This window comes from Pecten maximus, chromosome 6, assembly GCF_902652985.1.
Source record: "Pecten maximus chromosome 6, xPecMax1.1, whole genome shotgun sequence".
Classification (NCBI taxonomy): domain Eukaryota; kingdom Metazoa; phylum Mollusca; class Bivalvia; order Pectinida; family Pectinidae; genus Pecten; species Pecten maximus.
Genome location: NC_047020.1, coordinates 4306068 through 4323450, shown reverse-complemented (window position 1 = coordinate 4323450; position 17383 = coordinate 4306068). Strand labels below are relative to the sequence as shown.

At 37.0% G+C, this 17383-nt stretch overlaps 1 protein-coding gene across 4 annotated transcripts in view; it reads left to right on the top strand.

Moving 5' to 3' along the window:
* The window catches only part of LOC117328773 (low-density lipoprotein receptor-related protein 4-like), a 56157-nt gene that overhangs the window by 27376 nt on the left and 11398 nt on the right, over positions 1-17383 (top strand). For 2 of the 4 annotated variants that reach the window (XM_033886310.1, XM_033886309.1), the window contains exons 2-6: positions 8403-8550; positions 13346-13515; positions 13853-14083; positions 14287-14455; positions 15122-15243. In XM_033886310.1, coding sequence (XP_033742201.1) covers positions 8403-8550; positions 13346-13515; positions 13853-14083; positions 14287-14455; positions 15122-15243 — 840 coding nt within the window. Of the gene's footprint in view, positions 1-8402; positions 8551-11868; positions 12034-13345; positions 13516-13852; positions 14084-14286; positions 14456-15121; positions 15244-17383 lie in introns of those variants that run through there. The other 2 variants (XM_033886311.1, XM_033886312.1) reach the window with 2 other exon arrangements.

Genomic DNA, 17383 nt, shown 5'->3' with positions numbered 1-17383 from the left:
ATGTATAAGCTCTCCTGTGACACTGCGATACATCTTACTGGAAATTTCCTGCGATTCGCAGTAAAGCAGGAAATGTATGTATGTTTGTTACGAGAGTAAGGTACATGATGTAGCGCATGGCGAAGGAAAATGAGTAACACGTGTACAATTGTACACTATTCATACATGTATACTGTATATCTACAAGCTATGAAGCATACAACGATGTCAACTAGCAAAATATGAATGAATTGTATACGTGTACTAGACGTGTATATCACAGAGACTTGAAACAGTCTATATCTTACAAAATATCACGCACGCCAAGAAGTATCGGGGTGCCTCGTTCTTATACCCAGATGACACATAATTCGACGCCATATTTGATGCAATGCCTCGTAGCGTTTCGAAATACACTGGTATAGAACGCCATAGCTACCTTAAGACCAAAGGTCTTATATCATCATGTCACTATGTTATATCATCATGGCGACATAATACTATAACGTGATGCTATAAAATGGTGATATAAAACCTTAAGTCTTTAGGCAGCCACATGTATGGCGTTCCATACACTGGGATTAAAAGCCTATTTTGTGGCGAAATAGACAGAAATTAAACGCAAGTCACACGTTTGATTTCTGGTTTGGTATAATTTAACAAAACTGTGTATAGTTTGATATTATGAGAGGGAAAGAGGTATGGTCCTTTTCCGCCTATCTTGACCTAGGCCACGTACAGCGATAGTACAGGTGAAATATCATGTGACCCCAGTGATTCCCACCGTACCAAAATAGATCGTTATGGTCCATTGGCGCGCTATGTGTTGTGAACGGATTATGTAGTCAAACAATACCATATGAAATAAAGTTAAATTGACATGTTAAATAGGAATGTTTACACTATTAATCCATATATGCCTGTTGTCAACGCTGCAGTTCTTTTACATTTTACTTGTAATGATACCGAGTAAATAGGTTATAATTTCACTCTTTTTCGTTGTTGTATCCAAATGAAAATGTTGCGTTCTGTGTCACCCGTGTATGTACGTTACTTGGCCACCTCAAGCTGTATGTCACCACATTAACAGTGTGAACAGTAGCAGCACAAACATGTCTGAATACGATCTGGACATGAGATTTGAGGTTGTTGAATTTGGCGAATATTGCCGACAAGAAGTCGGAATCCAACAATATAAGTTTGAGTTTAAAAAAAAAGAAGTGAAATTGACTCTGAAAATGACCGCTTGGTTAACACAGACTGGTGTAATAATCGGTCAATCACCAATAAATGTACATTAGTTATGTGTTTACCATTTCTTACTCATTACCAAAGAAAGGAACACAGCATCAACATTTTTAAATAAAATTATGTGCCATTTCATTCGCAAATTAATATCCAAATAAACATACCAACAATACAACAGTTCTGGATATTCTGGTTTGTGAGAAAAGACGATACACACTTACAGTAAATTCATGCGTTATATTCTATACAAAACCCGCTTCTAGTAATGAAGGAGACTTAATTCAGAAAGTAAAATATTATAATCATCATGATATACAATAGACTAAATCTCTCCCGTATGAATACCAGTGGTGAAGCCTACAACAAACAGTGAAATTATATAAAAGTGATTCGCAACAATTATAATATAATTGATACTTTCTGTACAGGTATAAAGCATAGGTACTTATTAAAACCATCATTATAGCTCCGTTTTTTATGATAAAAACATACAATTTATTTCATCGTGACTAATCATAATTAATACTAAAACTTATAAACTCGCAATAATTTTCGTGTATGATTTTTTTTCAATTTTTTTAATTTTTTGCTATTATTTTTTTTTTAATTGTGTCATTATTATGAAGTGATCGAGAACCTTGATGTTTTGCTTTCCATTCGTGTCGCAAGTCATATCTTCAATTAAAAAGGGACTTTTAAAAGATGTATAACATGTTCGGAGAATTACGAATTCTAAAGTTTGAATGGGTTAGTATACCGCTAAACAATTACCAGGTGTGAAATTACGGTCCACAAGCTCGTCACACCTGTCACTGCACCACAGGTGTCTGTGATTTCTGGTGTTCTAATCGGCACACGCCGATAATTGCTTGTGAGTTCACGTGTTTGGTTTCTGTGCGCTTCAAAAAAGTTCCGAAGACATGCTTTTACAGGTTGTACATAAATTGAGCTTGAATTTTATTAAGAATTGCGTTTATACTATAGGGAATACATTTTCAAGTTGTTGAAATCAAACACATTATTTTTGGAATTCAGTGAGTTTCGTTTTCCTTACAAACGAAAAAATTCGTATCTCAAAGGTTTGTCTATAGAATAATTAACCTAAGTTACCTCATTTATATATATACCCATGATGTTGAAAATTTACTCTATGAATCTTGTCTGGGAGTTACTGATCTTTCGTGGACACGTTTTATCAATTGCGGACAATTACTTACAATCTTGCTGTTTTGGCTAATAAAAAATTCAAAATGATTAGCATTTATTTCACATCTTGTATGAATTGCATTTTAAACTTGTATTACTAGAAGTATTATAACCGAAATCAATACTGGTACATTTGTATGTAACAAACCGGTCATGCCCTCATAATAAAGGCTATATGATGTAAGTCGTTATAAACGGCCCGTTATTCAAATGTCATACATGTTACAACGACCCGTTAAAATAAAAAGAATTATTTAAATATACATGTTATATACGACCTGTTATAATAGAAAATAAATAAGATGATACACGTTGTATTTGGCCCGTTATAATAGAAAATTAGTAAGATGTTACATGTTGTATATGGCTCGTTATGAGAGAAAATTAGTGAGATGCTACATGGTATATATGGCCCGTTTAAAAAGAAAATTATATGTCCCTGGTTTCGGTAGCACTTGTTTACTAATTCACAAATATAACTCGGAGAGTTTATTCAGCACTTTCATTTTTGTTGTCTTATTCGCATTAATTACAGGCACGTGTTCACGTTTGTTTCTATATATTTCCTATATGGCGGCTCCGATCGTGTTCAACCTGTGACGTCACAGGTCAGAGGTCACCAAAACGAGGTCTTCAGGTGTGTTTTCGAGAAAAATCGCAATTACTCGGTAATGGGTCGGCCGATTGTTATGCGGTTTTCTGCATTCTTGTTTATTAATCAATACCAATAACATATTTCAATATAATTTTTCGTTCAGGGTACACTTTAACCTATCTTCAATACCATTACAGGTAGGGCGGTAGATATAAAGTTCTCTGACTGCAGTTCAAAGGAACCTTGCAATTCACCTGTAATAAAATTCACAACTTACCTGGCTGTGATCGGGTGACATGTTGACAAACGGTGATGAGTACACAAGCAAATTCACACAAGTTCCTAATAATCTGATATTTATATAATTGTCTGTTGCCAACTTCAGGAGGTATCAAACGCTATTAAATCAGCGGTAATATGTCCTTTTATCGAGTAACAATTAAAGAACATAGAATGCCATTTTTTTCAGGAAATTCAAAACCAGGAAAAATATGCATAGAAAAAAGGGAGAAAGATTCTACGGTCGGTTTATGTACATGTTTGTGACAATTAAATAAGACACACTTAAAAATCATCTAAACTTTGTCGTAGTAAAAATACTGTCTATCCGGAAACTTTTTGACCGTCTCAACTATGACGGTCAAAACTTTTTTTATTTCATTTTTTTTTCAGCTATGCCAGGCGATATTAGGTCAAATGTATCTTATCTAGATAGTTGTTATTAATATCATTTACAGTATTTACGGCCTGTTACTGTGTCAGATTCCGCTCCAGCACTCGGCTGATTCCGGTATCCTTGGTTTGATGTACAATGTAGGTACGGAATCGGCCGAGATGTGACAAGTGCCGCTCCAGATAACACTTGAGGCATGCGAGATGGAGCAAGTACAATCTCTGTAATATACGTGTACATGTATACACGTCTCTGGTATTTATAAGAATAAATTAACGAAAGGGCCCGTAGCTTCATTTATATCTTACACATTTATGCGTGGTATATCCACTAAATTATCGTAGTTACATGTATGTATGATACATCAAAATAAAGAAGACACTTTGTTCTGTCAGTGATGCATTTTATTTGATATACACAGTATTTCATCCATTTGTTGTGACACTATGAAGTCCAATTGTCCAATTGCCATCCGTTATTGCCTTACTTATTCAATGCTGGAGTAAATGTCGTAAAATGCACAGTGCACGGGGTATCAAGACATTTTATCGATGACTGGTGATAGGGCAATATACACTAATACATATAGACTTAGTCTGTTGTCCAATCATTCATATACAATGTGTATATATAAAATCTTTATGTAATTTTCTGGCGGTAAAACGTTTGGCGGTAGGAAGGTGTCGTTGACTTGCACAAATATTAAAAGAGATACGCCTGAAATATAGGTTCGTCTGTGTGTATATCATCCGTTTGATAAATAACTAGTCTAGACATTTCTCATAAAATGAAAACATGTTATTAATAGTTTTAAACAATCGGACCCGGGACGTACTTTATACTTACATTTTATATACATGCAACATGTATATATTTGTACGTATCTGTTGAAATAAATACATATATATGATTAATTACAGATAATGGCGTTGTTACGATTGAAGTATTGCGTGTAAAAATGTAAATTGTTTAATTATGTACAGAAGTGTATGTTTAGGTAAAATATCCAAGTTCGTCCTAATTAAAGTAGAATGAAGATCACATAAGTGTACCTCGATATGGATTTATATAGGTTTTGTCTGATGTCCAATCATTTTGACTTTAACGTCTCGTCTATACTGATAGGCTGTATGGTCTAAAGTAAATAAAAAATTGAATCAAATGTGTTGAAATTAAAAATATGGATAAACCTGCTGTATACTGGGTGTTATATGTTCTTAAGAAACCTGTCATAAATGGTTACCTTATTTTTTCTATTTAAACTTATTGTTATTCATAACATACGACAATAACGTATCTTATCAAACGATGAACTGGTGCGTATGTGGCGTATTTAAAATGGGTTCTAACTATTCTGCAACATCCGACTTTGACAAGATTGTATTGGGTTCTGAATGATTGATTGTGGACATAGGATCAATACATCGATCAGTTGTGTGTACTTTTCTTCGGTAGTAAACATATCTCGTTCTCACTGGAAAATCATAGCTATAAACTTCCAACGTACAGTACATGTACAAGATGTATATAACCGGCGTGTGGGACAACCCTCGCTTGGCAGACGGGATATTCGCAGGAATTACAAGATATTGAAGCTTTCAATTAACTTTTAAAAACATGTACCGTATATATTTTATCAAACTTCGCGATTATGTTCAATGTACAATCATATAATTGTCAATGGAAATAAATACAGAGACAATAATCGGTAATTTCGAACAGCATATTTACAAAATTGTACATTTTATACATGTACAAGTACATGTAATTAAGATCTAGAATATCTTCAAATGCTGTGTGATTTCCGATAAATAATTCTGCCAATAGAACTTTAAAGCACATTTTTTCCCACATATTTCAGAATAATAATTTTGATAATAATATTTCATATTAATTTTGCTGAATAACATATGCATTTAGCTGTTTTTAATCACTCCCTCTTATGAGAAAGATATACAGTCGAACCCGGTTATATTGAAATGCTCGGGGAATGAAAAAATACTTCAAATTAACCGGTTTTCAATATAACCGGGATCCAGCCTTTTGCCGACATATTTCAGTACCGCGCTACGTCAAACAACACACTATTGTTCAATATAGTTGATTTTACTTAGTCAGTATTTACAATCGGTTGCAAAATGATAATAGTTTCAAAGTTTATTAAAAATAAAGTTAAGTTCGACGGGAGAAGTCTTCGACTGTTGCTTGTTTTTGTTTATGTTGAGTTCGCGGACACACGTGAGAACAGTTTCCGTACATCCGGGCTAATTTCCAAGAAACTACCGTCTAAAATCAGACATGTGCGTCGATGATAGATAGATTTTCACGAATTGTTTGAGGGTCGTTGTCAAAATCACTGGTCTGGTTACGTTGTTTTCATTTTCTGTCGAATCCCTAAGAATGGCCTCGTCGTTTGTAATTGTCTCGCGTGTAGTTAAATGAGAGTCGATTTAGATGTATATATGTAGCAGAAGCCAAAATAAGCTGTGTCCCTCGAGGTATATTCATAAACAAATACAGATTCATGCTCATAACGAACGCATTTAATGATTAAAAGTCACAATATATTTGTATTGTGTAAATTAGAATTTCCTATTTACCTATCTATTGATCGGACGCACGTACCGTAACGGGCGGTAATTATATAATCTAAGCTAGTCGTGGCGACTTTCAATTTAAGCGGTACATAAACAATGTTTTAGCATTGCCAGGGGCAATAATTTCCTTTCAAATAAAGCGATATTTCAAATAAACCGATTTCAAAATAACCGATGAAACAATACAAAGACAAAGAAGGCATTTGGACGGGGATTTTATTTCACTTCAAATTAAACGATATTTCAATATATCCGATTTCAAATTAAGTGGGTTCGACTGTATATTTTTATCTAGATATTCTTTATGTAAAATGTCATGCTTCAAAAGCTATATGTTGGTAAAATATTAAAAGGAACACCAATACCCCAGTTTCCGTCATCATTCATGAACTTACTAAAATATCATCAAAAATTCATACTGAAATCAAACTTTGAATTCTTTAAATGAATGAAAACGGAGAATTTTTAAAATACTATGAAGTTGAAATTCAAATTAATCTGTTAAACCAACAAGGTTTATCAAAACAAGGTTATGAAGAAATTAAGGAACAATTCATAAGCAAATATAGACAAACCAGATTATGCGAAATGCACAAACAGTACGCTCGTTAGATATTTTGATAGGGTAAATATCAATATAGGCAAAGATATTATCTAATGAAAGTGACGGAACACAAGTCCGCTCGAGCGGGTCTGCTACAAGTCCGCTCGAGCGGGTCCGCTACAAGTCCGCTCGAGCGGGTTCGCTACAAGTCCGCTCGAGAGGGCTTGAGCGGACATGTAGCGGACCCACTGGAAGCCCGCTTAAAGCCCGCTCGAGCCCGCGCCCGAACCCGCTCAAGCCCGCTCGAAGCCCGCTGCAATCCCGCTGCAAACCCGCTCAAATTCTGCGCGGATGGCTGCGCGGATCAACGCTCTGTGAGCGTTTGAGTACCAAATCACCCTCCTCGTACTGTACGAGATATGAAGAAATATGGCCGACCACGCCATTTCATGTATTGAACAACGATCCGGTGCCATCAACCGGTACACATTATTAATATAAGCAATTTTTACACTGACAATATATCATCAAATGTCTTTTATTAGCCTGATAACTCTCTGGCTGATCTTCACAAAGTTTTCTTCATTTAACAAGGGAGATAACTCGATTATCACTTTCGCCAAATAGGCGTCAGGTTGCACAACGCCAATACTTCATGTGCCCTCTGATAACGGCACTATATGGTTTATTGCCATAAGTGCTATTATTACCACATAATGGAATTTGCGTCGGAGTGGCGGTTTATTAACATATTATGGATTGGTTTCGTTTTAGTGGTTCCAATTTGGGTGGCGGGATGCATTGATGGGGTTGTGTCCACTTTAACTTTAGCTGGTTGAGTCGCAATGGTGGTTCCTATCCACTTGTGATGGTTGGGCCGCAGTGGCGGTTCATGTCCTCTTAAGGTTGTATTGTCTCAATGGTGGTGTATTAAGCTGTGATCCATGACCAGTTCCCCTTTGAACAAATATATCATTGGGCCCAATTACAGTGTGAATTGGTGCAAAATACATGTACGTATGGATTATCTCATCACAATTTTAAAAATAAAATAAACAGAATTAAGCAGAAGTATTTTTAGATTTTATACAATGATTGTTAATACCAATCAATAATGTCCGTTTTTAATCCCGGAAGAATAAATCGGTTCATTAATCACAACGGAAGTGGTCAGCTAACATGTCTACAAACAACGTATGACTAAAAGAATCTAGACTTGAGATACCTTACATATGATAATAATCTGCTAATCATACATGTAATTCTTTACTGCAGAGCCGGGAATATAATGTGGCATATTTTGACGCTGTTCCAAATGTATGACCGCATGCAACGTTTACAAAGGTCACTGTAAATGATTCTTATTTAATTGTTGATTTTGAATTAGAATTCTTCTACTGGTTTTTATGTATTGTTATATCAAACTTTGTTATAAAACTCCTGGACAACTCAATGTGTGTCCCTAATACAATACATTTGGTCGACACCCTAGGAAAACAATAAAATCCCTTATACAATGGGGAAATGAAGGCCTTTGTAAACTTATTGCGCACGTTTTAGGTGCGGAATATTACGTGTTCATGAATGGGGACAAGGCCAACCAAGGCAATGTAGAAATTAACAACGGTACAGCCTGGTACAACCTCTGTACAGACGGATGGGACGATACCGACGCCGCAGTGATGTGTCGTATGTTAGGATACACTGGGTAAGTGTCGAATATCCAGGTAAGTATAATTTATATATGGCGACTAGAAATTGGTCATAGTCCAAAATTCAAATTGTTCACTTGAGTGTGTATGCATAACGTCTTTATTATAGAATGTCAAATAAACACATACATGTAGGATGTCAATGGGGTGGCCTATGGCGTATATAGGTATATTAGTAGGACATCAGAGTTGAGTTCTTTGGCTCATCTGATCTATCTTGTTTTTTTATTATCTATGTACACGTATCTATTTTCTTTTCCCTTTTTTTCCAGAAAATATACCTGAACTGGTCATGCTGGTCTTTAAATGTAACATATCCTAATAAGGAAGTGCCAGTAATATATATACATAGCAGTATCATGCTGGTCTATAAATGTAACATCTCCTAATAAGGAAGTGCCAGTAATATATATACATAGCAGTATCATGCTGGTCTTTAAATGTAACATCTCCTAATAAGGAAATGCCAGTAATATATATACATAGCAGTATCATGCTGGTCTATAAATGTAACATCTCCTAATAAGGAAGTGCCAGTAATACATATACATAGCAGTATCATGCTGGTCTATAAATGTAACATCTCCTAATAAGGAAATGCCAGTAATATATATACATAGCAGTATCATGCTGGTCTATAAATGTAACATCTCCTAATAAGGAAGTGCCAGTAATATATATACATAGCAGTATCATGCTGGTCTATAAATGTAACATCTCCTAATAAGGAAGTGCCAGTAATATATATACATAGCAGTATCATGCTGGTCTATAAATGTAACATCTCCTAATAAGGAAGTGCCAGTAATATATATACATAGCAGTATCATGCTGGTCTATAAATGTAACATCTCCTAATAAGGAAATGCCAGTAATATATATACATAGCAGTATCTTGCTGGTCTTTAAATGTAACATCTCCTAATAAGGAAGTGCCAGTAATATATACACATAGCAGTATCATGCTGGTCTATAAATATCACATCTCCTAATAAGGAAGTGCCAGTAATATATATACATAGCAGTATCTTGCTGGTCTTTAAATGTAACATCTCCTAATAAGGAAGTGCCAGTAATATATACACATAGCAGTATCATGCTGGTCTTTAAAAAATTTTTAAATGTAACATCTCCTAATAAGGAGGCCATTAATATATTATACAAACATAGTCAGTATCATGCTGGTCTATAAAATCATCACCCAATCAACTCACCACAACACAAAACTCCAACTCACCACTTCTCCGCTAATAGGTCCTTGGTCAGATTGCCCCGTAACTATCTATTTTAGTTCTTTTGAACTGACGGCAGTAGCTTTCCTCGGCCTGTTACTTCTTTGTTTTCCTTGTCCGTAACACGTAGCTTTTCCCGCTCCTGCCTTTGGAGGGAGGGTGCTTTTAGCTCGCGAACCTCGTTCATGCCAGTGATGAGGAAGGCGGTCTTTTTTGCGCTAGTAGATGCTTTCGCTGAAAAACGTGGTATGATTTTTCCGACCACGGCCGCGGGGCTCCGTGGTTATTTCTGTATGAGTAAGGTTAACGTGACTGATTTATACTGTTAGGGGAATGGAGTTTTAGGTAGGGGTCTGTGATCGGGGTATATTGGGTAGTTGTTGATTGTTTTGGCGGCCTGCTTTGAACTTGGTGTTCAGGCTCTGTATATTTTGGGTATAGAACATAGCGGGTGGTTTAGATGGAAAATTTTTTTAAGATAAGAGTGGGTTCTAGTTTTTGATCAGATAAAGGAGACGTCGGCAGTTTAGATTGTCTTATTGGTTGAGGAATTATTTGGAGTGATGGCTGTGAGTCGAAATGGAAAGGCTTTTTTTGTTGTGACGATACTTTTCGGTTATCTATTTTTTTTTGAGGGTTTAGCGTTGGATTTTTCTGGTTTTAGCGGCTATATAATTGGGGAAGGTGTGATTATGTTCTGTCCGTCGTGTAGGTTTTTCTGGTGCTGTGATTTGATTTGTTTGGTGGGACTCACAACACCAGCAAAGAGTCTTATTGGTATGGTAGTGTTGGGTAGGGTACAGGGGGTGAAGGTAGTAGAGGGAAATGGGACGGGGGAGGAAGTGTGTGGAGGCCGACAGAGAAGGGGGAATAAAAAGAGGGAATATGAGGTAGCGGAGTGGCGAAGAATGCGGAGGGCGGGTGCAGTGGGGGCTGCGGTAGGAGAGGGGAAGTTGTTAAGGGGGGGTTTGGGTGTATTGTGGATGAGTGATTTTCTCCTCTGTTCATTTTGAAGTAGGTGTGCAGTGCTTAGGGGGTGCCGCTATTGAGGAAGGGAAATTTTTTTTACTGAGATATTGTTGTTATTGGTTTTTAGTGAAGTTACTGGATTTGGTTTTTGGTATTTGAATAGTATGATTTTAATTTTTTTCTTTTGCTGCTATATACCTCCCGCCGCCTAATACCCTTGTGGGGGAGATCGTTTATTTCCCTCTCCCTTACCTCCCAGTTGAAACTAAGTCTGGTCGCGTCCTATTATCTGTATTCGCTAACAACCATATCTTCACCTGTCTTCCCCTACAATTCGCTTTCTTTTTTTGTATTCGATCTCGCTTGCACTCTCAGCGCACGGCCTTCCCCCTTTTGGGGGTTTGGGGGTATTTGGGGGGGCCCCTTAAAAATTTGCTTTGGCCCAATTTTTTATTGGGGTTTTGGGGGCCCGGGGGCCCAGTTTTTTTAAAATTGTTTTTAAAAGGTGGTGTTTTTAAGTGGTCATACCATTCCCCCTTTGAACAATATACATGGGCCCAATTACGTGTTGAATTGGTGCAAAATACATGTAGATGGATTTTTCATACAATTTTAAAAATAAATAAACAGAATAAGCAGAAGTATTTTTAGATTTTATACAATGATTGTTAATACCAATCAATAATGTCCGTTTTTAATCCCGGAAGAATAAATCGGTTCATTAATCACAACGGAAGTGGTCAGCTAACATGTCTACAAACAACGTATGACTAAAAGAATCTAGACTTGAGATACCTTACATATGATAATAATCTGCTAATCATACATGTAATTCTTTACTGCAGAGCCGGGAATATAAGGTGGCATATTTTGACGCTGTTCTTAATGTATGACCGCATGCAACGTTTATAAAGGTCACTGTAAATGATTCTTATTTAATTGTTGATTTTGAATTAGAATTCTTCTACTGGTTTTTATGTATTGTTATATCAAACTTTGTTATAAAACTCCTGGACAACTAAATGTGTGTCCCTAATACAATACATTTGGTCGACACCCTAGGAAAACAATAAAATCCCTTATACAATGGGGAAATGAAGGCCTTTGTAAACTTATTGCGCACGTTTTAGGTGCGGAATATTACGTGTTCATGTATGGGGACAAGGCCAACCAAGGCAATGTAGAAATTAACAACGGTACAGCCTGGTACAACCTCTGTACAGACGGATGGGACGATACCGACGCAGCAGTGATGTGTCGTATGTTAGGATACACTGGGTAAGTGTCGAATATCCAGGTAAGTATAATTTATATATGGCGACTAGAAATTGGTCATAGTCCAAAATTCAAATTGTTCACTTGAGTGTGTATGCATAACGTCTTTATTATAGAATGTCAAATAAACACACATACAGTAGGATGTCAATGGGGTGGCCCTATGGGCGTATTATAGGTATATTAGTAGGGACATCAGAGTTGAGTTCTTTGGCTCATCGATTCTATTTGTTTTTTTTAGTATCTATGTACAAGATCTATGTTTCTTTCCCTTTTTTTCAAGAAAATATGAACAGAATGGTTCATGCTGCGTCTTTAAATGTAACATATCCTAATAAGGACGGGCCAGTAATATATATACAAGCAGTATAAGCCTGGTCTAAAAGTAACATCTCCTAATCAGGAAAAGCAGTAATATATATTTACATAGCAGTATCAGCTGGGCTTTAAATGTTAAACTCTCCTAATAAGGAAAATGCCAGAAGATATATAATAGCCAGATCAGCTGGTCATAATGTAAACATCTCCCTAATAAGGAAGGGCACAGTAGATACATTACATAGCAGTATCATGCTGTGGGATCTAATGTAAAAATCTCCTAATAAGGAAATCTATAAATTAACCTCCTATAAGGAAGTGCCAGTAATATATATACATAGCAGTATCATGCTGGTCTATAAATGTAACATCTCCTAATAAGGAAGTGCCAGTAATATATATACATAGCAGTATCATGCTGGTCTATAAATATCACATCTCCTAATAAGGAAGTGCCAGTAATATATATACATAGCAGTATCATGCTGGTCTATAAATGTAACATCTCCTAATAAGGAAGTGCTAGTAATATATATACATAGCAGTATCATGCTGGTCTATAAATGTAACATCTCCTAATAAGGAAGTGCCAGTAATATATATACATAGCAGTATCATGCTGGTCTATAAATGTAACATCTCCTAATAAGGAAGTGCCAGTAATATATATACATAGCAGTATCATGCTGGTCTATAAATGTAACATCTCCTAATAAGGAAGTGCCAGTAATATATATTTTGCTTTGAAACTAGCTGTCCTGTCACTATTATCTGTATTCCTAAATCATTTTAGTGTGTAGCTTTATAACAGATTCATTGTAACGAATTCTACCCGTAAAACATATAATCGTTTTACATAGCTTACAAACTATACCTATGGGCACACGTTTGTCTTCTGTTTCCCTCGGGGCATCTTAAATATTTAAAAATTGATAATTTAGATGTATGACACTATGTTGCAGACTCAATCTGTAAGGTATTTGGTCCTTTTTCCCAGAGACGGTGCCAATGCCAGTGTTAGTGATGACGGAGTTACATTCTCATCTCAGTTACAAGACAAGTTCGACTGTGATGGCACCGAATCATCTCTTCAGGATTGCCAGACAAGTAGCAATAATGCCAATGCCTGTGAAAACAGCACCCGGTCACACATGGCTTGTTCTGATGGTTAGTGTTTTCAAATCAAGACGTCGGAGTTCCTTTTAGAATCGAGGATTTTCTTTCCTGTCTTCTTTTCAAAAGCATTACAAAGACCAGAACTGATGCACTGGCATCATGGCAACACTTGGAACTTTATCCTATCAGTCCTTCTCTAACATGTCTCTCTCTCTCTCTGTGTGTGTGTGTGTGTGTGTGTGTGTGTTTCTTTGTTGAGGTTGTCATGACAATGACCCCATGTGACTTTGGCGTTTGTGCTGGTGTGAACCTCGCAAATACAAAACCAATGTTGCTGTAGTTAATTCAAATGCGAATAATTTAATGGTATTTGGTATAATAATTACAGATCCTGTACCGAACGATTTCTTTCTCGTATCGCTCGCAACTGCAATAGCGAGGATGGATCGGAAAACTGGGAGTCTATCATTGGTACAATCCGGAACACTTGAGCGGGTTATCGCTATTACTTATGATAGCGTACGGAATAATATAATCTGGACGGATATTAATTTGAATCAGATCGCCCTGTGTGGAATTAACGGAGGGGACATAACCGTTCTTCACCAGGCTGGTAACGGTAGGTTTGTGTTTATTTAAACGGGTATATCTTTGCCAACTTTTCAGCAGAAAATCATAGCTTTATTTAACAGCATGTTATTTTAATCATACGACAACACTGAAAACGGAAATAACAGTAGAACTCCTGTCATGATTTCAATATTGCTGTTAACACGAAACTTTCAGAACGATAGTACTCTGTTTATTGTTTCCCTTCTCCAGCCAGTGTCATGGACGGAATTGCCATTGATGAAGGTTCCCGCCAGGTATTTTACACTGACACAGGATATGACGAAATCGGAATGATAAACCTCGACACTTTAGTGAAAACGATTGTGATCAATACGGATCTCGATGAGCCAAGAGCGATTGCTTTGGATACAACAACCAGGTAATATGTGTAGAATATGTACGAATGTGAGATGTAAACACTGCCCTGCCTTATATCATCATCATAACTGGTATTCTAAGGTGTACCCAGTGTGTAGAATATGTACACGAGTGTTAGATGTAAACACTGCCCTACCTTAAAATTCAAAGAAAGTCGTCAGTCTTTATATTTCTTTAACATTTTTAAAACTTGAAAATGCTTGAATCTAAAATAAAAACTGTCATCATTAATATTCCTACCCTGATGTCTATATACAGCAGAGATAATGAGTCACAGTAAACCCGATCTTTCTATCCAGTATGTGTATATACTGTAACAAGCATAACTAATTAATTACAGGTGGTGTGTATTGTACGCTCATAATTGTCATTTTACTGGGTAATAGTTATGTTTGAAGTTCTGCGATGTTAACATTTCTTGATTTTGTAGTTTAAAGTGTGGCATTACAGTTTTACAGTTGGCAGATATATAGGGTCCTGCCTCTAGTCGTTTGCAGCTCTGTTATCTGATTATTTGTAAAGTATAAATGTATATCTATGGCGCATTACCTGTACCTTCATACATGTATACTAATGGTTTTAATGTTTCGGGAGTCTTGTTGATTTATTGACATTTTGTCATTACTTATGGAAATAAAGGATTTGTAAATGGCTTTGGATTGCACAGGGAAATTTTCTGGACTGACTGGGGAGCAAATCCGAGGATTGAAAAATCAAACTATGACGGATCCGGTAGGACAATTATTGTCAGTACTGGGCTTGGCTGGCCAAACGCTATCGTCCTCAATGGTAAGACACCGTGTATCATTGTACCCTACTTGGTTACCTAAACTCTATCGTCCTCAATGGTAAGACATTGTTTATCACTGCACCCGACTTGTTTGGCCAAACGCTATCGTTGATGATAAGACATTGTTTATTATTGTACCCGACATGGCCGGTCAAACCTCATTGTCCTTGATGTTAGGTCATTGTGCACCACAGAGTACAAACATTTTCCAGAACTAGTCAAAATCCGTTGTCTTTCAGGGTAAGTCATTGTGTAACAAAGTACCGGACTGGTATAATGGTAAGTCATTGTGTACCACAGTACCGGACTGGTATAATGGTAAGTCATTGTGTACCACAGTACCGGACTGGTATAATGGTAAGTCATTGTGTACTACAGTACCGGACTGGTATAATGGTAAGTCATTGTGTACCATAGTACCGGACTGGTATAATGGTAAGTCATTGTGTACCTACAGTACCGGACTGGTATAATGGTAAGTCATTGTGTACTACAGTACCGGACTGGTATAATGGTAAGTCATTGTGTACCACAGTACCGGACTGGTATAATGGTAAGTCATTGTGTACTACAGTACCGGACTGGTATAATGGTAAGTCATTGTGTACCACAGTACCGGACTGGTATAATGGTAAGTCATTGTGTACCATAGTACCGGACTGGTATAATGGTAAGTCATTGTGTACCACAGTACCGGACTGGTATAATGGTAAGTCATTGTGTACCACAGTACCGGACTGGTATAATGGTAAGTCATTGTGTACTACAGTACCGGACTGGTATAATGGTAAGTCATTGTGTACCATAGTACCGGACTGGTATAATGGTAAGTCATTGTGTACCACAGTACCGGACTGGTATAATGGTAAGTCATTGTGTACCACAGTACCGGACTGGTATAATGGTAAGTCATTGTGTACCATAGTACCGGACTGGTATAATGGTAAGTCATTGTGTACCATAGTACCGGACTGGTATAATGGTAAGTCATTGTGTACCATAGTACCGGACTGGTATAATGGTAAGTCATTGTGTACCACAGTACCGGACTGGTATAATGGTAAGTCATTGTGTACTACAGTACCGGACTGGTATAATGGTAAGTCATTGTGTACCATAGTACCGGACTGGTATAATGGTAAGTCATTGTGTACTACAGTACCGGACTGGTATAATGGTAAGTCATTGTGTACTACAGTACCGGACTGGTATAATGGTAAGTCATTGTGTACTACAGTACCGGACTGGTATAATGGTAAGTCATTGTGTACCATAGTACCGGACTGGTATAATGGTAAGTCATTGTGTACCACAGTACCGGACTGGTATAATGGTAAGTCATTGTGTACCATAGTACCGGACTGGTATAATGGTAAGTCATTGTGTACTACAGTACCGGACTGGTATAATGGTAAGTCATTGTGTACTACAGTACCGGACTGGTATAATGGTAAGTCATTGTGTACCACAGTACCGGACTGGTATAATGGTAAGTCATTGTGTACCATAGTACCGGACTGGTATAATGGTAAGTCATTGTGTACCATAGTACCGGACTGGTATAATGGTAAGTCATTGTGTACCTCAGTACCGGACTGGTATAATGGTAAGTCATTGTGTACAATATTACCGGACTGGTATAATGGTAAGTCATTGTGTACCTACAGTACCGGACTGGTATAATGGTAAGTCATTGTGTACCACAGTACCGGACTGGTATAATGGTAAGTCATTGTGTACTACAGTACCGGACTGGTATAATGGTAAGTCATTGTGTACCATAGTACCGGACTGGTATAATGGTAAGTCATTGTGTACTACAGTACCGGACTGGTATAATGGTAAGTCATTGTGTACTACAGTACCGGACTGGTATAATGGTAAGTCATTGTGTACCACAGTACCGGACTGGTATAATGGTAAGTCATTGTGTACCATAGTACCGGACTGGTATAATGGTAAGTCATTGTGTACTACAGTACCGGACTGGTATAATGGTAAGTCATTGTGTACTACAGTACCGGACTGGTATAATGGTAAGTCATTGTGTACTACAGTACCGGACTGGTATAATGGTAAGTCATTGTGTACCACTAGTACCGGACTGGTATAATGGTAAGTCATTGTGTACCACAGTAC